At 41.1% G+C, this 24,124-nt stretch overlaps 1 protein-coding gene across 1 annotated transcript; it reads left to right on the top strand.

Moving 5' to 3' along the window:
- The first annotated feature begins 11,741 nt into the window (after nt 1-11,741).
- Nucleotides 11,742-16,334, top strand: LOC115167270 (cytochrome b5). Its single transcript, XM_029721516.1, has 5 exons — nt 11,742-12,146; nt 13,458-13,586; nt 13,732-13,758; nt 13,872-13,906; nt 14,023-16,334. The coding sequence occupies exons 1-5, from the start codon at nt 11,943-11,945 to the stop codon at nt 14,111-14,113; spliced, it is 486 nt and encodes a 161-aa protein (XP_029577376.1). The 5' UTR covers nt 11,742-11,942; the 3' UTR covers nt 14,114-16,334.
- The last annotated feature ends 7,790 nt before the right edge of the window (nt 16,335-24,124 follow it).

The following is a 24,124-nucleotide window of genomic DNA, read 5'->3' as shown; positions in this document are numbered from 1 at the left end:
GCTGTGTGTGCCACTCTCTGCAGCTTGCTCATTTGTAGTTCTAAACATATTTAGGGTGTTTTTTACTCACTTTTTGTCTCTCCCACGATGTTATTCCTCTCTCCTACAGCGTCCATCACAATTACATGCACATGGCCAATTATGCAAATTAGGTGATGACGTCATTTAGCGACTTCTAGCGACTTTTAGGAAAGCTAATAGCTACTTTCCTTACTGAGGAGTTGGCAACACTGGCGCTCTAGCCAACAGCTCGCAGATACAGTGCAGGTAGGCTCTGTGGGTAGGTTCGTCTATAGTACGTGATGAGATTATTATGGATAAGTGCGAGATTAATCATCATGTCACCAGAATAAGACCATCAACATTTATTGCAAAGGAGCATCAAGCTCATACAGGGCACTTTCACCACCATGTGAAGGTCATCATAATTTATTTAATCTGTAGCCTAATAAACTGCAGGGTTTCCTGAGCCGTAGTGGGAGGAGCACACGCCATGTTGACATTTATAAAATGTACAGAAACTTCCTGTTTCCACAGCTGTTGGGATTTTTTTTTTATATGGTATGACTACGCGAAAATAAACTGTGGATGGAAACATGGTTTGTGATATACAAAAAATTAACTCTTCCCTCGACAAGGATCGATCAACTTCACGTTTTTCAGCTTCGACCCATCAGTCTAGACTCTTTAGTCCATTATCCTCTCAGTCTACAAAGGCTGCATTTAGACAGGTAGCCCAATTTTATATTTTTTCCACTAATTGGTCTTTTGACCAATCACAATAGATCTGTTTGACATCAGATATTTTTCAGAGCTTTTTCAAAGACCAATTAGTGAAAAATATATCAGAATTGGGCTGCCTGTCTAAACGCAGCCAGACATCACCTCAGCCTACACTTTTGTGCTTATTCTATATGTTCACAAAGAGAGGTGTCAGAAACATTGCAATTAAAAACATCAGTTTACTTAGCAGGGACAGCTCATGCAAACACTATCCTCCCCCTCTAATTTCCTCTTTGATAAGCTTCACACGGCTGTGTCATGAGCCTGTTGTCTGTCAGAGCTGTGGAGGAAAGCACAGCTGCATGCTTATAGCGCCTTTTGTCATAAAGACGTTCAGGCTGCTGACGGCAGGGTAGGAGGTGCCAGCTTGTCAGACAGTGTGGTTGGGTCTCTGTGATGTTATGGAATGACACACGGGCACTCAGCCATACAGCGGGGGGCTATTTTGTCAGGAAAGGTCTGATGTACTCAACAAAGAACAACCATTTACAGAAACATTTTTCCTCCAGCTAGTATCCATGGATATAAAGTGTGTCACCACTTCTGAATTCAACCTATTCAGTTTTATTGAACAGTGGCATGCAAGTTTTGTCCCAGAATTGGGCTAATGTTAATTCATTGCAAAATGTTGCATATGGTTGCATGCAGTACTGAGTAACATTGCACGGCGTTGAAAGATTAAATCAAGCCCTGGGTATACTGTAAGTAAGTAGAACATTTTGATTAAGCAGATAAGAAAGTAGCAGCTGCCAGTAACATGGATTTACTTTAGGAGTAATTCTTAAGCAACCCCACACATCCTGATGATGATCCCTCCCTGAGCACCTGCTGTGCTGTTCAGCACAGTGCAGCCTCCGCTTATTATGGGATGTGAAGGGGAGCACCATCAAAGCAGTGCAGAGGCTGGCAGATTAAAACTATAGGCATTTCACTGCTTCTGAAATGGGCAAAGGAAGAGCAGATAAAGCAGCAGGGCCTGAACATAATGCTCTTACTGTAGTGAGATTAGATCTATTTCACAGGACGGCTCCCACACCACTCAGGGTTACCCTCCGGTGATCATCCCTACAGGCCCTTCAGACTGCTACTTTTTAATGGACTATACGTCAAGGTGGTCATATCGGGTTATATATAGATTGAAGACATTGATTTTCTTTATGGCTCAATAAAACTAAAGTGAAGTCCTCTTCAGGAGAACGGTTATAGAGGACCTCTGGATGCAGTAAAGGCCCATCAAAGTGATATCCAATAACTGTGGGACTATAGCAGCTCTACCAGGGGATTGGAACCATTATCATGCATCATCATCATATCTACATCTGCGCATCAAATTAGTATTATCTAAATCTGATTATCAGTCCCTCCAGCAATTTTTAGGGCATGTTGTGTATAGTAGCTTAGTGGATTCAGCAGATGATTTGATGCTAAAGCTGAGCTGGGTTTTGCTGAACTGACAGAGATAACTCTAATTAGCCGTGCTCTCACATTGTAACAGTGATTGACTAGGTGAATGACTGGGTACAACATCAATCCCTCCAATCCCAATGAAAAGGTAAACAGTCACAGGTCTGTCTATGGCTCAGCTCATCACCAGAGACTATGACTTTGCTAATTACTTAGCTGTTGTTTACACGCTGGCTTAATCAGATCTTATGAAGGAATTCTTGATAGGAAGGAAGCCCTTCAGGATAGTTCCGTTTCAGCTCTCGAAAACAATTGGTTTCATCTCATGAGTGTTTGGAGGTTTGTTTTGTTATTTTATCTCCTCACTCTGTGTCTATGTTCCCATGGCAGAGTGCATTTTCATTGGTATGCTGACATCAAGGTAGATCTGTCAAGCTTTAGAACAAGGAACACTTTACTTGGCCTACCAGCAGACCCTGAGGACACGGCAACACACCACTGAGGTAGACTGGTAAGAATGTACTTTGTATTATTAGAACAACACCTCTCCATGAATCTGCTCACTGAAATATTGACATCCCAGTATTGTGTGCCCTTCTGGAGGATTTTAGTTCAATATGACTGAATCCAAACACTGTTGAAAAGGAAGTTTAAAAAAAATGTAAAACAAGCTAAGAAAAACTGTTTGACATCTGTAATTAAAAATTATTTTTCACAATGCAAATTACATTGGTAGTTCTAGCCTACACGGTAGTGGGTAATATGCAGTTATTCAGCCATGGTTCTGACTTGGCGGAAATAGCTCTGGGCTACCTCTTAAATAAGTAAGTTCAGGAATGGATCTAATTTATCCAGTGAAAAGTAGAGCAGGATCCTCATTATCCCACAAAAGTTAAACAGTACATCTTTTCAGCTGCAGACATAGCCAGACTACAAAAGTTTTCAGTCCTTTGAGAATAGAATAGAATAATAGTCCTTAGGAAACTTCCTTTCCAATCTGACAATTCACCAAGTATCAGCATCATATGAGACAAAGACTGGCAAATTGACTCTGTACAATTACCTATTTTAAATTCACCACATCTGATATGGACTCAGGCTTGGGTTTGGGCAAAATATTGGGCTAGAGAGCAGTGGCGGCTGCTGGAAGGGGCTATAATAGGATGGGCTCATTGTAATGGCTGGAATGGAATAATTGGAACGGTATCAAACACATTGAAAACACATGCTTGACTCCGTTCCATTGATTCCATTCCAGCCATAATAATGAGCCCATCCTCCTAAAGCTCCTCTCACCAGTCTCCATTGGTAGAGAGTATGCATGCTGTGTTTTCATCCTTTTACTCAGTTTGATTAAATGTTCGCTCCATGTACAGTATAGAAATGTGTTGGTGGACCTTTCATACAAGGGCTGCTATTTGAGTTCCTCTCCTTGAAATATCTTCTGTGCATCTGACATGAGTGTAAAGCTTGATTTACCCCTGAAGGTCCTTTGGCTACTCAAATGAAGTGGGATGAATCGCTCATTCATTCTGCTCTGAATGGAAGTATTGGAAAAAGCAGTAGTTCTAAGTCTGTATCTCTATGATATAGAAGGAATAGCATCACATAACGCTGGAATGTTTTTATTGATAAATTACAGTTTTTTGCTCTTCTGTATTATTCTGAGTCTGAAGAGAATTGATTAATAGCGAAAGCAACAGAAGGCCTTGATAAAGGTGTGTAATTTACCAGGAAGTGTTGATTGTCTCTAACCACTGCCTGTCATAGTCGATAACACTGATGTGGAAATACTAAAAGGACTGAACTGTCAGTGTTACTAATACCAACATATGTGTCAGGTGTTTGTTTGACGGGCACATGTATAGACATGCTTTGGTCCAATCTGTTGATCATAGTCCCAAAATTCAGATTCAGTACAAGCTAGACATATTATTCATTTATTGAATACTCCATTTATAGCCAAAAAGGTCATTCCAGGCCGGTGAGGATTTGACATAGTACGGAGACTGTCAGTCACTGTGGTCATTGTGATGTTTTGCATTGGCAGCCGAGGCTCTCCTTGAGGAGTGGCTGTGATGGATCTGACAGCAGCCTCAGCCATAGGGACTGATGTCTTCATCTGCTCCCAACAGGGCCGCAAATATATAGTACTACAGTCTGCACTGCGATCTCCAATAACATTACTGCCTGCCCATTGCCTTTGCCACAACCCAGAGAATAAATGTAGCCGACAAAATGGTCTGTGGCCATGTGCGCCTTACATAGTTGAGTAAGTAAGAAAGTTTAATGCTGGTTTACAAAAATCAAGTATTTAGATTTTAATATTAGAGCTGCTTCTGCGACTTTCCTATTGCTTTTTCCACATAAATGTTTATTCAGACCAATCTATTGACTTACCATACAATTAATATCAGGCTGACAGACAGCATGTGGCTATTGAACATGTCTCATAGCTAGGAGAATACTTTTTTTGTTCTTCTTTGCAGTGTTGACTTTGAAAACCTGTCATAAATATAAAGTATGCCTGTCTCAGGGGCAGTATATGGGGCATCAGCGCTCCAGTCTAGATGTATATTGTTCCTCTATAAATACACACATTGATTACAGTACTATACTGCAAATAAGTTGTTGTCATACAACAGGTTGGGTTGAAATATAGTGCAATGATTGACAGTGTCGACAGCTGTGTAACCAAATGGAAGATTATGCAAGGGCCGTGGATGCTACTGTTGTTGCTCTTAAGTCCCCAGTCAGTCTGACCAGAATAAATGATCTAAATGCCCACTCCACATGGCAGATAGACACAGAGAGAAACAGAGCAGGGAAATCGCTGTCCAATTGTCTGTGTATAAACACCACCATCTGTCTGGTCCAAAGAATCTGCTATGTGCATAGTGTAAATCCATGGAAAGGCAAGATAAAGGAGCTAACAGATAGAATGTTGTCATCAAATTACCTGCTTTAAGGAATAGGCTACTGTCAATGGGGCACATAGCAATTTTGTCATTAGATGGCAAAGAGGATTTCTAGTGGCATTGAAAACCTTTTCATGCGAATCTTTCCGCCAATTATCTATCATGATAGTCCTTGTTGGTTGTTGTTTGTTATTGCTGTTTTGGTTTGGTGTTTAATGTCTCTCCCATCATGTGTGACACCACCCACTGTGTTTACTTACCGTGCCCCCTGGACATGCTGAGTGTTGTTCCTTTGATGAATATATTATAAATAGGAATAATGAATCTGGATGCGTGAATCAAATCAACCATGTGCATTTTGTGTTTTATTCCTTTTCAGTTCTTCCTCTTCACAGAAAATGGAACAATTGATGCGACTGAGGAGTAAGTTGGCAGCATCAGCTTGACCTTGTAGTGCCATCTAGTGTTCATGCATGTTGGCCTACCGATATATACAGTAGGTTCCACAATGTGATGTGATCATATGGCTCTCTCTCTCAACACCTTTATGGTGACAGTCGGTTGTAAGAACTGAAGTAAAACTGAGACAACAATGTACAGACTTATGCACAGAAAAATGACTAATCTGGTTTCCAGCCTTCCAGTTAACAGGTAAACTCCATGTAGCTGGAGTTATGTCCATGTCCACCTGCTCTTTTGTCATCTTTTCTGTTTGTCTACTTGTCACATTCTGTGGAGTGGTCATCATGTTTTATGTTTGTGCCACACCTGATTATGATTGATGAGTCAGTGACTGTTGATCTGTGCCATCTGGGGTTTGCTGGGCATGGGCACACTCTCCATGAGTGCTCTTGTTGGGACTGTAGGCGGCAAAGCTTTTATTTCAATAACCACCCGCTCCTCATCAGGGAAGTGCCTGAAGGGAGGAAGGCATTATTCAGTGTTTCTTTGTATTGTGCCATGGAATGACTGTTTAAGAGAACAATGAATTTGAGTGGGTGGCCAGTGACCACATTACTTTTTGTGTTTATGTGCCACCCTCCTGCCCCAAAATGTATGAATTGAGACAACAGCTATGACTTCACTTGATGTAAGATTGTCTCCTAAAAGTTATGTAAAGGTGAAAGTAATATTGTTAATTCATTTGTAAGAACAGAGAAGTAGTTACTTGAGTTGACACACTAATGCCTTTCTAAATCAGGCTTACTTAACCCATTACTTTCATTCTCAATGGCAATTCATGGGAGTTACATGAACAACTGTCCTTGGTTCAACATGATAGCAAACAGCATATCTGCTGGAGATTAGGTGAATGTGTTATTTAGAAATAAGTGCACCATGACTGAGACTGTGTGTAGGTGTAGAATGGAGTTTTCTGACCTGTCTGTGACAGGCTGAAAATAAGGAGAACGTGGTCTGTGCCCTGTGACCCCTCTGAATATGGGCAGCAAAATCCTAGCTTCATACAATTGATCTGTGGTGCTGTTGCTCATACAATAGGGTCACTAAGAATAAAAGCCTGCCAGCAGAAGTCCAATAACACAGATATCACAGATCTCATCTGCACTCTGCTCACCAATGTGAAGATCACAGTGGAAATGCCAGATGTCTGAGGTTCATATCATCATCTAGTTTGTTGAACTTAGTAAAAAGGTGGTGGATGACTAGGGATGGACTGAATTTGAACCATTGCATTTACAGTTGAAGTCGGAAGTTTACATACACTTAGGTTGGAGTCATTAAAAATCGTTTTTTCAACCACGCCACAAATTTCTTGTTAACAAACTATAGTTTTGGCAAGTCGGTTAGGACATCTGCTTTGTGCATGACACAAGTAAATTTTCCAACAATTGTTTAATGACAGATTATTTCACTTAGAATTTACTGCATCACAATTCCAGTGGGTCAGAAGTTTACATACACTAAGTTGACTGTGCCTTTCAACAGCTTGGAAAATTCCAGAAAATGATGTCATGGCTTTAGAAGCTTCTGATAGGCTAATTGACATCATTTGAGTAAATTGGAGGTGTACCTCTGGATGTATTTCAAGGCCTACCTTCAAACTCAGTGCCTCTTTGCTTGACATCATGGGAAAATCAAAATAAATCAGCCAAGACATCAGAAAAAATGTTGTAGACCTCCACAAGTCTGATTCAACCTTGGGAGCAATTTCCAAACGCTTGAAGGTACCACGTTCATCTGTACAAACAATAGTACGCAAGTATAAACACCATGGGACCACGCAGCCGTCATACCGCTCAGGAAGGAGAAGCGTTCTGTCTCCTAGAGATGAATGCATTTTGTTGCGAAAAGTGCAAATCAATCCCAGAACAACAGCAAAGGACCTTGTGAAGATGCTGGAGGAAACGGGTACAAAAGTATCTATATCCACAGTAAAACGAGTCCTATATTGACATAACCTGAAAGGCCGGTCAGCAAGGAAGAAGCCACTGCTCCAAAACCGCCATTAAAAAAAGCCAGACTACGGTTTGCAACTGCACATGGGGACAAATATCATACTTTTTGGAGAAATGTCCTCTAGTCTGATGAAACAAAAATAGAACTGTTTGGCCATAATGACCATCGTTATGTTTGGAGGAAAAAGGGGGAGGCTTGCAAGCCGAAGAACCCCATCCCAACCGTGAAGCACGGGGGTGGCAGGATCATGTTGTGGGGGTGCTTTGCTGCAGGTGGGACTGGTGCACTTCACAAAATAGATGGCGTCATGAGGGAGGAAAATTATGTGGATATATTGAAGCAACATCTCAAGACGTCAGTCAGGAAGTTAATGCTTGGTTGCAAATGAGTTTTCCAAATGGACAATGACCACAAGCATACTTCCAAAGATGTGGCAAAATGGCTTAAGGACAGCAAAGTCTAGGTAGTGGAGTGGCCATCACAAAGCCTTGACCTCAATTCTATAGAAAATTTGTGGGCAGAACTGAAAAAGCGTGTGCGAGCAAGGAGGCCTACAAACCTGACTCAGTTACACCAGCTCTGTCAGGAGGAATGGGCCAAAATGCACCCAACTTATTGTGGGAAGCTTGTGGAAGGCTAACCGAAATGTTTGAACCAAGTTAAACAATTTAAAGGCAATGCTACTAAATACTAATTGAGTGCATGTAAACTTTTGACCCATTGGGAATGTGATGAAAGAAATAAAAGCTGAAATAAATCATTCTCTCTTTTATTATTCGGACATTTCACATTCTTAAAATAAAGTGGTGATCCTAACTGACCTAAGACAGGGAATTTTTATGAGAATTAAATGTCAGGAATTGTGAAAAACTGAGTTTAAATGTATTTGCATAAGGTGTATGTAAACTTCCGACATCAACTGTATGTACTGTATAGTCATAACACAGGGATTTTTAAACTATGAAAATATACTTGATGGAAAGAAGGGTCAGATGAAGTGCGGTCTCCCATACACAAATCCCAAGGGGAGCAGGAACTCTGGCAGAATATGAAACGTCTTATCATTATTCCGCTGGCAGCCAGTCAACCTCTAGACCAGTATCTACCTGCCTGAGGGCAGGCCTAATTGCACAGATTATGTCACAGGGAGTGTGGCCTTTGGTGACACCGGAATGCCTTGTTTCCCCCTAGTGAGAGCAATTAGTCTGTGAGTCCTAGGACAAGACAGGGGTATTAATGACACACTGCTCCGCTGCTGGCTGGCTCCAAATGTTGCTCACTCTACTGTCACTCCACTCCCACCAATGTTCCTTCTGTTATTGAGGTGTCTAACACGGGGCCCCCTGGGATGTGGCTACAGCTCGAGAGATAACTCAGACCCCTCCCCAAAGATATTCCCTGGTTGTAGATGCAAACAGCCTATCTGCTAGAGGTTAGGTGAACGTGTTATTTTGAAATAAGTGCATTTGAAGGATTGAAAGAATGTCCTCCAGTTTATGGGAGGCTTAATTTTACTCAACATTAGAGTAGATATTTTCAGGGGAGATCTTTCATATAAGAGGTTGATGAGACTGACACATGTTTCTGTTATTGGTTGATATTCTGTATGTATGGTTTGGCACTACCATTCTTACATACTTCTTCATATCATTCCATACAGATGTAGGATCTTAATTTGATCACTCTTTTGTTGCTGGGAATTTTCCTGTACAGCAGGAAATGCAAACTTGTGGTGTATTCAAAGTTTAAAAAGGTTTCTAAAGTTTGTAATTCCCACTTTAAAATGTCAGACTTGATTTACCCTAATTGAAAATGTATCAACCCCTACAAAAAATACAATTAATTGTAATCCACATAATAATTCACGTTTCCTTTTGCTGCAGGATTATTTTCCTGCTGTAGCAAACTAGCTAAAATTAAGATCCTACATCTGTACACATATTGAATAGTGCTTTGTTCACAGAAGGACCTCTGTGAACAAAGCAAAATAAATCCAAAATTCAAGGTGTTAGGTCTTTAGTTTAGACACAGCTGCCAAAGGGTTTTAACTTTTACTGCCATCTTGTGTAGCATGTGAAGATCACCATTTCTTTCTTTTTTTAGCATTGAAGCAAACGGCGAAGCATGGAAGCAAACCAGGGTCACTGGCGTGGAAGGCAAACACCCTACACATTGTGCCAATAGAGTTAACACACTTGATGGGAATTAACTTCTAACTTGGCTCATATAACATGGATTGCTACACCGCCTCCTTTCGAACAGGAAGGCATGACCCCGTGCTTCGACTTTCTTTCCAGCCCCTTCACACATCTGCCCATGCGTTCCGATGGCCTTGTGACGCCAACCCACTTCTGACACCAATGTAGTGAATAGCAGGGAAGGGAACCTGGGTCACTGGCGTGAAAGGCAAACATTTTACACATCACGCAAATAGGTTTAACCAACTAGGTGGATATTGTAACCTGGCTCATACAGCAAGTATTGCTACAATATATTTATAGGATGAAATGCATGATACAAGTGGAAGTATTTAGTGTTTTCTTGAAAATTACATTACGTTTAATGAATTCCTATTCAGGTTACTACATTATCAGCTGTTATTAGTTCAAACTCAGAGCAATGTTTGCCTGGTGTTGTCTACATTGCTGATGAGATGACAGTAATGCATGACATCTCTGTGTATGTTATCAGGCAGGCCTGATAAAAACTCTGCTACACTCCTGTCAGTGCCCCCCTTATCCAGCATATCAATGTTGTATATGTAGCCTCCCACTGCCTCCTTATCACTGGATGCAGAGAGACATACTACACTGAACAAAAAAATATAAACACATGTAAAGTGTTGTTCCCATAGGCCGTCATTGTAAATAAGAATTTGTTCTTAACTGACTTTCCTAGTTAAATAAAGGTTCAATAAAAAAATGTTTCATGAGCGGAAATAAAAGATCCCATAAATTTTCCATAAGCACAAAAATGTTGGGCACAAATTTGTTTACATCCCTGTTAGTGAGCATTTCTCCTTTGCCAAGGTTATCCATATGCAGTTTTGTCATACAACACAATGCCACAGATGTCTCAAGTTGAGGGAGCGTGCAATTAGCATGCTGACTACAGGAACGTCCACCAGAGCTGTTGCTAGAGAATTTAATGTTCATTTATCTAACATAAGCCTCCAACGTCGTTTTAGAGAATTTGGCAATACTTCCAATCGGCCTCCCAACCGCAGACCACGTGTAACCACACCAGCCCAGGACCTCCACATCCGGCTTCTTCACCTGCAGGATCGTCTGAGATCAGCCACCCGGACAGCTGATGAAACTGTGAGTTTGCACAGAATTTCTGCACAAACTGTCAGAAACCGCCTCAGGGAAGTTCATCTACGTGCTTGTCGTCCTTACCATTGTCGTGCCATTCATCCGCCGCAATCACCTCATGTTTCAGCATGATAATGGACGGCCCAATTTCACAAGGATCTGTACACAATTCCTGGAAACTGAAAATGTCCCAGTTCTTCCATGGCCTGTATACTCACCAGACATGTCACCCATTGAGCCTGTTTGGGTTGCTCTGGATCGATGTATACGACAGCTGGTTCCAGTATCCGCCAATATCCAGCAACTTCGCACAGCCATTGAAGAGGAGTGGGACAACATTCCACAGGCCACAATCAATCTGATTAAGTGTATGCGAAGGATTTCTGATCAACACCCCTACCTTTATTTTTGTACATTTTTTAAGGTATCTGTGACCAACAGATGTATACTGTATGTATTCCCAGTCATGTGAAATCCATAGATTAGGGACTAATGAATGTATTTCCATTGACTGATTTCCTTATATGAACTGTAACTCAGTAAAATCTTAGAAATTGTTTCATGTTGTGTTTATATTTTTGTTCAGTGTACATTAGACATCACTTCAGTGGGTGAGGTTGGAAGTGGAACCTACTCAAAAACAACACTACTGACAAAGACAATATGCAGGATGGAATTGCACTGATCATTAGCCAAATCAAATGACATTTAAAAGGAGCAATAAAACTGATTTGATATGTAAGTAATGTAAAATACTTGATCTAACTCTTCCATGGACATGCTAAATGACGAGGTCTCATGATCATCTAAAGGTCACCTGTGATTGGTTACAATTCTACAATGTTGCCTTTCATTGGTTACGTCAATACATGTTCATTGGAAGTTGACACCGGAATGAAATCATTGGTTCTTTCCGCATGTCTGCTGATGTAACGATATGCCGGTTGCAAAGGGGAAACTCGGGCTTATGCATTGCTAAGGCAGTCCACGTTGGATACACGAACCTTCATTCTGTCTTAAACCCTACAGCATACGATTCAACGTTGGATAATCAAAGTGTAACTGAGAGACTTAGCTAGCGAGGCAAGAAGTGTTTAAACAGATAATGGGCGAGGAAATGAACGATAACATGATCAACACAAATGGTGCTGCTAACAGCATGGGGGATGTGAATCACACCGCAGAAAAGACAGCAGATAGCGATGTGATATACTACACATTGGAAGAAATAAAAGCTCATAATATGAGCAGGGACGTATGGCTTATCATCCACGATAAAGTGTATAACATCACCAGTTTCTTGGAGGAGGTAAGATCAAAATACCACCGTTGCTAACGTTAGCTGACTAGCATTAGCTACGCCACTACTAGCTAACGTTAGCTAGAATATTGGTCTCCGTTGCCTGGTTTCAAATTAATGTAGTATCCAAAGCCAACCAAACGTCTAGCTAGATAACTAACTTGTACTTATGTGAAGGTCTGGGTCTTTCTAGCTAACTACCATATCTGAACGTTATTTATCTAACGCTCAGTCAACACAGGCTGAGGAAGGCAGCTTGCCAGCAATAACATTTGCTATTTTGGCTAGTGTGTGTTTTGCCAGTTTAACTAGCTGGTTAATGTGGCTAATTTAACTGTGTTTGCTGTCTGTGTCTAGCTGCATATTCCCAATAATATTAACAGAGATGGTGTTGCACCTGGACTGGAGATGCATTATTATGGAACGTACCTAGCGTAACGTTAGCTAGCTAACGTAACTCGTTTGCTAGGTTTGAGCTAGCTTAATTGTCCAAAAATAATTTTGTCACGACCACTCCTAATTGTTCGCTAGGTAGTTCATACTTGCCTGGTCCTCTCACTGTAGCTATAACTACCACAGTGGGACTTTAGTCCACTTGGCAAAGGTTACAAAGCTAGTTAGGGCAGGTTACAAGAGGTCAGTTGCCTAAAGTTGCGCAACCCACCATCTATTAAAGGTATAATGGGAAAATAAGTCGAAATACAATGCCAATGGCACAGCATGACCACAGATGAAAGTAGCATGGGGTACCAGTCTGTTTAGCTATCATTCCACTCCATGTCATGCTAAACAATTTTTTGCTAATGGTACAGAGTACATGTTCTGGATTTCAGGTTAAGATTAAAGGGGTTAGTTACAAGTATCTTTGGCATGACCTCTTTCATGTATTATTATCAAGGCTGTATTTGTGAAGTAACACCACACTGTAAGATTTGTTTACCTTCAAAGAGTGAGCCTGCCAACAAAAAAGTTGACATTGGAGCTTGAACCATTTTTAATCAAGCAATCTATCCCTATAATATGCCAATACATAATAATTTCAGGATATCAGATAATAAAGAGTTAAGAGCTTTATTTAACACATTTATCATATTGACATTTAGGTCGATATAAGCCAGCCATCCATGTCATGTAGGACATCATACTGTAATTGTGTAGTCTGTGATTACATTCAAATTTTATTTGTCACATACACATGGTTAGCAGATGTTAATGCGAGTGTAGCGAAATGCATGTGCTTCTAGTTCCGACCATGCAGTAACTGTCGGTAGTGACAGATCATGTTGAAATTAATTCTTCCACTTGTTTCTGTGTTTCCAGCATCCAGGAGGAGAGGAGGTTCTAGTGGAGCAGGCAGGTGCAGATGCCACAGAGAGCTTCGAGGATGTTGGTCACTCTACAGATGCTAGAGAGATGCTCATCCAGTACTACATTGGGGAGCTCCATATGGTACAGAGATTGCTTACTCTCAATCATTGCAAATTCATTCATCAAAACATAGTTATCGATTAATGATGGAACAAAAAAATTATTTGTGGCATGATTTATTCTGATCGTAAAAGTGTGTAAATTATTATTTCACCCTGTCTTTTAGGATGACCGGAAGAAGGACGGCGCAAAGGTAAAGTATTCAAGTAAATGTTCTGTAAAAATGTTTTATAATAGTGTAACACCTATTTTACTAATGCTAACTCTCGAACTCTTTTATCAACAACAACAAAAATTCTCCCACAGGAAGAATTCATTACAACTTCAGGAGATGGCTCGAGGTCAGTCATAAGCGATAAGAATTTGATTATTCCATTTGCATTGACTAAGTATTCTGTCTCCTAAACATTCTTCACTGAGCTGTTTTTGTCTAAGTGCTTTTTCCTTCTTTCTCTAGCTCGTGGACCACATGGTTGATACCTGCCATAGCTGCAGTTGTTGTGGGTATCATGTATCGATACTACATGCTGGAGCGCAAGTCTTCTTGAGCCCTGACGCTGTCGTCGCTTCTCATTCTTTCTGTCTGGAGGCCTTGACATGTTTGACCAAACCCCCCCTTGCATTGAACGTACACAACTTTTCAGAGGTGCGTCCCACTCAACGCACACAGTGCCCTCACATTGAAGGAAAGGGAGGGAAAGGATAAAACAATCCCCTTGCCCCTCGGCTTTCTTTTCTAGACCTCATCCAACAGGCTGTGGGGCGAGATGCATCTGGAAACTTTCTGCCCTCAGTCTCTTTAAATTACTTTCTAATCTATTCATATTGTTTACTCACTCTGCCTTTTGATACTTATTGTGTGGTGTCTTTTTAAGTTAGTTATTCATATGCAAGTGATCTCAACTGTAATGTATATCTGCAAACTCTTGTCGCTATCTGCTTTGTGGGACTTTTACAGTGAGCTCCAAAAGTATTGGGACAGCGATTTTTTTGTTGTTGTTGTTTGTTTTGGCTCTACTCCAGCACTTTAGATTTTAAATGACACAATGAGTATGCGGTTAAAGTGCAGACTGTCAGGGTATTTTCATCCATATCGGGTGAGCCGTTTAGAAATTACAGCAGTTTTTTAGGAAACCAAATGGGACAAATTCACTTATGTGTATTAAAGTTGTAAAAAGGTAATTATTTGGTCCCATATTCATAGCACGCAATGACTACATTAAGGTTGTGATTCTACAAATTTGTTGGATGCATTTGTTTGTTTTGGTTGTGTGTCAGATTACTTTGTACCCAATAGGGATGAATGGTATATAGTGTATTATTGTGCAATTTTGGAGTTACTTTTATTGTAAATAAGAATATAATATGTTTCTAAACACTTCTACATTAATGTGAATGCTACCATGATTCCGGATAATTCTCATTGAATCGTGAATAAGTGAGAAATACATATTTTACCCCCAAGACATGCTAACCTCTCACCATTACAAAAACGGGAGATTAGCATTTTGGGGTGGCGATATATTTGTGCATTTAACTTTCTCATCATTATTCAGAATTCATTTAGGATTATCCGTAGTCATGATAGCATCCACATTAATGGATGCTACCATGGGCACAAAATAATCTGAAACACAACCAAAACAAACAGCAAATGCATCCAACACATTTGTCCCAATACATTTAGTCCCCTGAAATGGGGGAGGGGAGAGAGAGACTATGTATAAAAAGTCAACACTTTAACCTCATAGTCATAATAATTTCACAATAACAAACAAATGTGACTTTGCTGTCCCAATACTTTTAGAGCTCTCTGTATTTCTCTCTGTTTGTTCAGACATGTTTAGTGGCTAACCCCACCATCTCTATGCTCTAGGTCTAGGAAGTAGAAATATATTTGTGTGTAGTAGAGCATAGCAACACAGGTTATGGGGTTATATCTATAAGAAATAATGCTGTTTTCTTACACTGAGAAATCTGATTAGCATGTTTTTTTTGGTTTGGGTTAAGTTGCATACTCCTCGTGAGTCTTAATTCTCCTCTGACTGCTGCCCAGTATTTCATATCTGGTGACTGAATAACATAGGAAAAGCTAGAAACAAAGCATTCTAACGTATCTGTTTGCTTGAGAATAGATTGTCATGCAATTTGTCATTTCAAACTTAAAAATCATCATTGATTTGAACCAATGACTTGATTGAACAGTATGCCTCATAGTTAAAGTACATCATTTATGTTCAGCTATTCATTGCGCTGCATGCATGCATCGACTGATTGAGTAGGCCTCGTTCTCGGAATCTCTTATCTTTTGCATTACGAAGGCTGCACGCCATGTATATTCTCTTGATGTATTGATACGTTACATTTATATTATTTAAAAGTGAAATGTACTTATCCCCAACTCCCCCTTTTCTAGTTACTTTTACGCTAAGCAATTATTTGTGATACTATGCTTTCAAAAACATTAAGTAGGAGATGATTGGTGTGTGTTATATATATTATAACCTGGATTCATTCTATTGTATTACACACATTGTGCAGGATATATGTTTGTCTCTTCCTATGCACATCCATTAGCAATTAAAAAATGCTGCCCTATGTAGTGAGTGTTGTTGAATTCTAATGATTGGACTAAAATTGTACTCTTGAAGGCATAAAACACATTCGTATTGTGTTAGCTGTCTGTCTGTTAGTGTTGGTGCCACTGTGACATTTTTAAGTGTAAATCTATATCTGGGAATTGTGGATAAACAGCAGTACTTGAAAGCATATATGTGGATAATCAATTGCACTAACAATTTTAGTTGGTATATGTCAACAATATATTTCATATTTCAGTCGTTGTATGTTTCCTATAAATGTTGCTATTCACAACTTGTGGAGCACCTGAAAACAACCTGCCCAAGACATAATACTGATTTGTACATATGATAACCAACATGTTCCATTTGGACACTTTCAAATTCGTTATACTTCAAAGACCAGTCCCATTGAAATTAAAATTCCCATTGAGACTGACATTACCCTTGTCATGCAAAGTAAAAGGCTGAATCATGTGCTATCATTTTTATAAAATTATTTGGGTGAAATGTTGCTATTTTATAAGCTAGATGCATTTATGATATGCTTTCATTGTTCTCTGTACTATTTTTGTTACGATGAGAGGTGTACTCATAAAAACTGTAAGGAAATATTTTCTACTGACGGATCAGTTCATTCAGATATCCGCTATGTAACCTCAATTACTGTCATTGATTGCCATTTTCTATAAAAAATCTCAGTTTTATCTCAAATGAATATTTATTCCATTTAATAGCTATGGTCGGGAATGATAAACAAATTCTGCAGTTGAATCATGACTTATTTAATGAAGTATACAGCATTTATGTAGTTCCTGCCTATATAATCCTGTCCTGCACAGAAGTAGATTGTTGGGGATCTGGGTAGGACAATAATCCCGACAATCTACTTCTGTGCAGGGCAGGATTATATAGGCAGGAACTACATAAATGCTGTATACTGCATTAAATAAGTGATGATTCAACTGCAGAATTTGTTTTTATCATTCCCGACCATAGCTATTAAATGGAACTTTAAAAATCATAATATACTGCTTTCAAAATATTCATTTGAGATAAAACTTAGCAGTCAATGACAGTAATTGAGGTTACATAGTGGATATCTGAATGAACTGATCCGTCAGTAGAAAATGACAGTAACAAATATTTCCTTACAGTATTTCTGAGTACACCTCATCGTAACAAAAATAGTACACAGAGACCAATGAAAAGCATATCGTGTGAGGTTGTGAAAGCATAAGAACGGCGCTGTTAAGATCAGAGATTCTTCTCCTTGGTATACACTTTCGTTCGAGGTGTACATTCCTACATCTCCAAATTACAAACCAAGTAGTCTTACTTATAGGTCTTCATGCTTTCTTGAGAACCTTGATGATCTAAAAATGGAGTCAGTAAGCAGAGGTGAGCTCTGATGTTGAGCCAGTCCAGCACAGGAGGTTGGTGGCACCTTAATTGGGGAGAACAGGCTCGTGGTAATGGCTGGAGCAGAATAAGTGCTATGGTTTCCATGTGTTTGATGCCATTCCATTTGCCCCGTCCGGCCAATATTAGGAGCAGCCTCCTGTGCAGTCCGGGATGTAGTGGGCCTACCTGCGGCGACAGATGTGGTAGAGTCTTCCAACATTCACCTTGGACCGGTCAGAGTGAGATTTTTGGAAAGTGGATTCCTCCCAGAGGAAGCGGCGCTTCGAGTCATGTGGTTTGGGCTCAACCTGTGTGCGCTTTGCTCTCCGGAGCAGGGCGCAGCTAAAAGGGGTGATCAATGGGGTAGCATTGAGTGTAGAGGTCGATAAAATTTAAAGGAATATTCTTTGTGTTTGTGACGCCCGCCGTTTGGTGAGACGTAGACCCAGTGGAAATGGCGAGACTGAGAATACCCTGTCCGTCTTGTTGAGCTTTGACACAGAGATTCTACCTGATAAGGTCAGGTTAGGTGATATTTGCATTCTGTGAAGGCCTATCTTTCGAACCCGCTTCGGTGCTTTAGGCGCCAAGGATTCAGACATGTTGCAGCAGTGTGTAGAAGGGAGATCCCAAGATGTGAGAAATGTGCAGAAGGGTTTAGTCAGAGGGAGTGTACAGTTGGGATAAAGAAAGCACTGTGTCAACTGTGGGGGTGCCCATTCAGCTGGAGATCCTAAGTGCCCTGTGAGAGACCGGTTGAGATTTCCAGAGTTTGAGTGGGGTAGAACGTTTCTTATGCTGAGGCAGTGAAGAGAGAGGATAGCCCAAGGGTCAGTGAGTTGACTGGGAGGCCCCCAGTGAGTTAGCCCAAAGAAAGAGAACCAGAAAGGAATCGTTTTTTAGTATGGTTGAATTTCTTGCGTTTATAGCCAACTGCACTGCAATGATGGAGCAGAAATCTCAGAAGATAGATGTGGTAGTTGCAGCGGAATATTTGGGTGTGAGCGATTTTAGTGCAGCAGAGCTACAGGAAGTTTTGAGAGAAGGGGTTCCACCTCCCAGGCCGACGGCCTAGTGTAGGATCATTTAGGGCCAAAGTAGTGGGATGGGGGATAAAATAAAATTGTATTTGTCACATGCGCTGAATACAACAGGTAGACCTTACAGTGAAATGCTTCCTTACAAGCCCTTAACCAACAGTGTGTTAAGAAGATTTAAGAAAAACAAGTGTAAAGTAAAAAATAGAAAATAAAAGTAACAAATAATTAAACAGCAGCAGTAAAATAACACTAGCGTGGTTAAGGAAGAGTGTTTTCAAAACTGATGTTAACCTTTTTGATTATAACCTTTTTTGGGCAAGACAGATCTTCCAAAGGTGGGGGAGTGGCAATCTTTACCAAGGATCACTTTCAGTGCTCGGTTGTCTCCACCAAGTCTGTCCCCAAACAATTTGATTTGCTGGTTTAAAGCATTACACTTTCAAATGGCTCTTTGTTGACTGTTGCTGGGTGCTATCGTCCTCCATCAGCACCGGCCTGTACCCTACCTGCCCTAAGATCTCTCCTGGCTCTTTACACTAAGTCTGAATTTGTCCTGCTAGGTGACCTAAACTGGGACATGCTTAAACCACCCGACCAAGTCCTAAAGCAATGGGACTCCCTAAATCTTTCTCAGATTATTACCAATCCCACAAGTTATGACCCCAAACACCCAGAAAAGGCTACTCTCCTTGATGTTATCATGTATCAGTCTGGTTTTTTCTGTAATGACCTTAGTGATCACTGTTTTACAGCCTGTGTTTGTAATGGCTGCTCATTGAAATGACCTGTCCTGATTTGCCATAGACGCTTGCTAAAATACTTTAATGAGCAAGCCTTCCTTCATGAATTGGCCTCTGTAAAATGGTATAAAATCAGCTTGATCCCCTCTGTCGAAGACGCTTCGATCTTATTTTTTTATATTTTCAGCGGTATTTTTAACAAACACGCTCCAATAAAGAAAATGAGAATTAAAAACAGGTTCAGCCCCTGGTTTTACCGTGATCTTGTAGAGTTACTCCACCTCAAGAATGACATTTGGCGAAGGCTCGGCACACGCATACTCAGGCTGACTGGCTCTTGTTCAGGCAAACGAGAAATAAGTGCACTCAGGCTATCCGGATGGCCAATGTTAGTTACTTTAAGGAGCAGTTCTCTCTCTGTGGGTCTAACCCCAAGAAGTTCTGGAAAACGGTTAAAGACCTGTAGAATAAACCCTCTGCCTCACTGCTGCCCATGTCCCTTACAGTTGATGATGTGGTTGTTACTGACAAGAAGCACATGGCTGAGCTCTTTAATCACCACTTCATTAAGTGAGGATTCCTATTTGACTCAGCCATGCCTCCTTGCCTGTCCAACATTTTCTCATCTCCCACCCCTTCTGATGCGACTATCCCCGATGCTTCTCCCTATTTTTCCCTTGCCCCGCTACAACGTTTCTCCCTGCAGGCCGTCACTGAGTCCGAGGTGCTAAAGGAGCTCCTGAAACTTGACCCCAAAAAAACATCTGGTTCAGATGGTTTAGATCCTTTCTTCTTTAAGGTTGCTCCAACCTTTTTAACCTGTCTCCTTTCTGGGGAGGTTCCCATTGCTTGGAAGGCAGCCACGGTTCATCCTTTATTTAAAGGGGGAGATCAAGCTAATCCTAACTGTTATAGGCCTATTTCTATTTTGCCCTGTTTATCAAAAGTCTTGGAAAAACGTGTTAATAATCAACTCTGGCTTTCTTGATGTCTATAGTATTCTTTCTGGTATACAATCTGGTTTCCGCTCAGGTTATGGATGTCACTGCAACCTTAAAGGTCCTCAATGATGTCACCATTGCGCTTGATTCTAAGCAATGTTATACTGATATTTTTATTGACTTGGCCAAAGCTTTTGATACGGTAGACCATTCCATTCTTGTGGGCCGGCTAGGGAGTATTGGTGTCTCTGAGGGGTCTTTGGCCTGGTTTGCTAACTACCTCTCTCAAAGAGTGCAGTGTATAAAGTCAGAAAATCTGCTGTCTCAGCCACTGCCTGTCACCAAGGGAGTACCCCAAGGCTCAATCGTAGGCCCCACGCTCTTCTCAATTTACATCAACAACATAGCTCAGGCAGTAGGAGTCTTATACTCAGCTGGCCCCTCCCCGGATTTTGTGTTAAATGCTCTACAACAAAACTTTCTTAGTGTCCAACAAGTTTTCTCTACCCTTAACCTTGTTCTGAACACCTCCAAAACAAAGGTCATTTAGTTTGGTAAAAGGAATTCCCCTCTCCCCACAGGTGTGATTACTACCTCTGAAGGGATAGAGTCACCTCATACAAGTACCTGGGAGTATGGCTAGATGGTACACTGTCCTTCTCTCAGCACATATCAAAGCTGCAGGCTAAAGCTACATCTAGGCTTGGTTTCCTCTATTGTAATCGCTCCTCTTTCACCACAGCTGCCAAACTAACCCTGATTCAGATGACCATCTTACCCATGCTAGTGTCATGACGTTGGCCTGTGGGTAAGGTTTAAGACCCCCCCATAAATACCTTTCTCCCTTCCCTCTCTCTGACTCTACTGAAGGACTCTTGAATAGCCTTTGTTAAACATAGAGAATCTGGGAACATCAAACAAGTGGGGGGAAAGGAACCATATTTCGGTAATAGAACCAGTTGAAAATATGCGTTGGTACTTAATGAATATGATGTCAGTTCGGTTGTCATCTGAGACATTATGACTGATGACAGGATGACATAAACTGTATCTGGGAAAGTCTTCACATTCTAGTTATCAGATTCACATGGAATTGTTGTGCAATTTAAATGTTTGAATATGAAACTATTTGTGAAAAGATTAAATGTAATTTTAGCTTCCAAATGAGAGAATTGGGTTTTCATAAGGTTAGAGCCCTGCTCAATCAGTGGCCCACCCCTGTGAAGAGACATAGGTTATAAACTATGAAACACACCCTTCTCTCCCTCCACTATATAAGCCCTTGACGAAAATGTAACCTTCTGTTCCGAGGACGATAGGACGACGGACAAAACGTTAAAAACGACTAACATGTCAACTACAGAACTAAGCCAACCTCAGCGTGAGCTTTGGTTGTGAATGGTATGAACTTTGAACTCTTATTCACTAAAGACGTGAGATATCCTAGCCATTGAGTTAGCAACAGCAGCTGTAAACGTGGGCTAGGAAAGGACTGATGACGTATCCAGTCTAACACACAACGAAGATACTACAACGTATCCAATTTACCACCAGAGACATTATTCCGAGGACAGCAAGATCTCTGTTGGGCAACACGACCAGCATCCACGACCAACCTACCGAAGCGCAGCTCAGAGTAAATATTTATTGCATTTCCCTTTTCCAAATGGGCGGTAATTTAGCATGCATAAGATACTGTATTTACGAAAGCTTAGCTTCTCCCTTTGTTCCTCAGTCTTCCCGCTCTTTCATTCAAGCCCAACCCCTTCTCTTTGTGTAACCAGAAGTCATACAGGTTCCGTCCATCAGGGACGTTTTCTCTATGACATAATTTGCATTCTGTGTGTATGTAATTCTGTGTGATTAATTAGGTATTTAGTAAATAAATAATTAAACCCGATTTTGTATTGCTGATTTAACTTGTTAGCCAGGGTTCGTGAAGATAACCAAGAATTTACAACTTTCAAATGAGACTGAAATAAGGTGACGATTAATATTGACTGCTATTGATGTAAAATATTACTAGGTCTTTAAGAGTTTATTCGGAAGATAACAGCTCTATAAACATTATTTCGTGGTGCCCCGACTTTCTAGTTAATTACATTTACATGATTAGCATAATCAGGTAATATTAATTACAGAGAAAGGATTTTATAGAATAGCATGTCATATCACTTAATCCGGCATAGCCAAAGACACGACACTAGATTACAGAGACATCATTTATAGATCGGCAGGTAAGGGTGCTCTTGAGCGGCTAGATGCGCTTTACCATTCGGCCATCAGATTTGCCACCATTGAGAGTCATGCTGAAACTACACTTCCAGGACGTCTCACTCGTTCACCCTGTGTATGTTACCAGCCTCGAAACTGTACCCCTGCAACTGGGAGCAGACTTGATGGATCGGTTACTCCCATTGATGAATTGGAAAACCAACCAGGTATGGTCACAGGCTACAGTGCCTTCTCCACCGACCACACTGTCTTCCCCTAACGCTAGCTGCAACGCAGTCATTCACGAGGGGTATCTGTCTAAAGTACCCCTTGGGAAATAGACGTTTAGAAACCGCTTGGTGCAGAATCCGATCCAAGGAGATATTACGATATCTCGACACATTCCATCAGCCAATCTGATTGACCATTCTTTTCATGATTTCGAGCCAGCTGTCTCTGTGAATGAGCAACTTCCCTCCTCCTTGCAGTCGGGCAATATGGTAGTTGAGATGAACTTCTCTTGCCCTTCGGACACTGCACTGCGCCCGTCTCAGCAAGAAAAACATTGATGCGCAGAGTATACTCTGCTTCCGATGATACACCTTCCGCTTTGTGGGGGACTGTCAACCCTTACAATGACACTAATGGCGTCAGTCCAGCAACTGACCCAATGACTCCCACTGGTGAAACACTTTGCGATATCACAGACCGATATCCTCATCTCAGTTCGCAGGTACTGAAGAGGTTGCCACACGCGGACGCGGTGGTGACTGACAGACCTCGACAGCCACTGAGTGTTTTGAAGCACAAACACCAGGAGATTTGGTTGAAAGGTTACAGCCATTCTCATAACAACGCGGCCTCTGACAACTCGCACATAGGGTCCGAACTTTTAGTTTGCGCCTCGGATACCAACACCACTGGTGGGGGGGTCCCGAGACACAAAGGGGGGGAATAGTAGCCCAGACCCATGATGAGCCTTATCGAGACCGGTGGGGGGGTCGAGACTATGGACAACACTGTACGAGGACGCCAGAGCATAAATCAAATCTAGTTGTAAACTCCCATTTGAGAACAGTGAGGAGCAGACAGGCCCCTAGACTGGGATTATCTTAGAACACACCTAAGATAGTACGGAGGTGTACCACACTGGTCGTAAAGGAAGTCCAGTGGACTTGTCCACCTCCAAAACAAACGGCAACAATAATCATTCCTTGCCATGTGTAGAATCCACTACAAGACAACTAGTAAAATGCTCTAATCATGTATTCCTGTAGGATAATTTCAGCCAGTCCTGTAGGACATTTCAGAATATATCGGTAGGACAACTGGACCCCTTGAATACCAGTACCAATACCACAGTCAGTCCAGCAACACTCAGTAAGAGGATTAGTAACCTAACAAGTTAAATTGCTATTAATAATAGCGACATAGAAGTCACTCAGACATAGGAGTCCCTTCCCCGTGCAACACGGGGAAGGGAATCTCCATTGCACTCTTCCAATGGCTAACACACGGCACTAATAAATAGAACCCTCCGTTCAGGAGAAAGGTTATTAGAAGTCATGAACCATGATCACACCACGTACGACTGGTCTAATACTTAGAGTACTTCCGTCGTGAGGTTAACTCCTCCGTGGA

This window comes from Salmo trutta, chromosome 29, assembly GCF_901001165.1.
Source record: "Salmo trutta chromosome 29, fSalTru1.1, whole genome shotgun sequence".
NCBI lineage: Eukaryota > Metazoa > Chordata > Actinopteri > Salmoniformes > Salmonidae > Salmo > Salmo trutta.
The sequence above is the reverse complement of the archived record's forward strand: the minus strand, read 5'-3'. Positions and strand labels throughout refer to the sequence as shown.

What these genes read in the sequence shown, in the direction of transcription:
- LOC115167270 (XM_029721516.1), top strand. Translation starts at nt 11,943, where the DNA reads ATGGGCGAGGAAATGAACGATAACATGATCAACACAAATGGTGCTGCT. An exon ending in TCACCAGTTTCTTGGAGGAG is followed by an intron (nt 12,147 to 13,457) that starts GTAAGATCAAAA and finishes CTGTGTTTCCAG; the next exon opens with CATCCAGGAGGAGAGGAGGT. An exon ending in ACATTGGGGAGCTCCATATG is followed by an intron (nt 13,587 to 13,731) that starts GTACAGAGATTG and finishes CCTGTCTTTTAG; the next exon opens with GATGACCGGAAGAAGGACGG.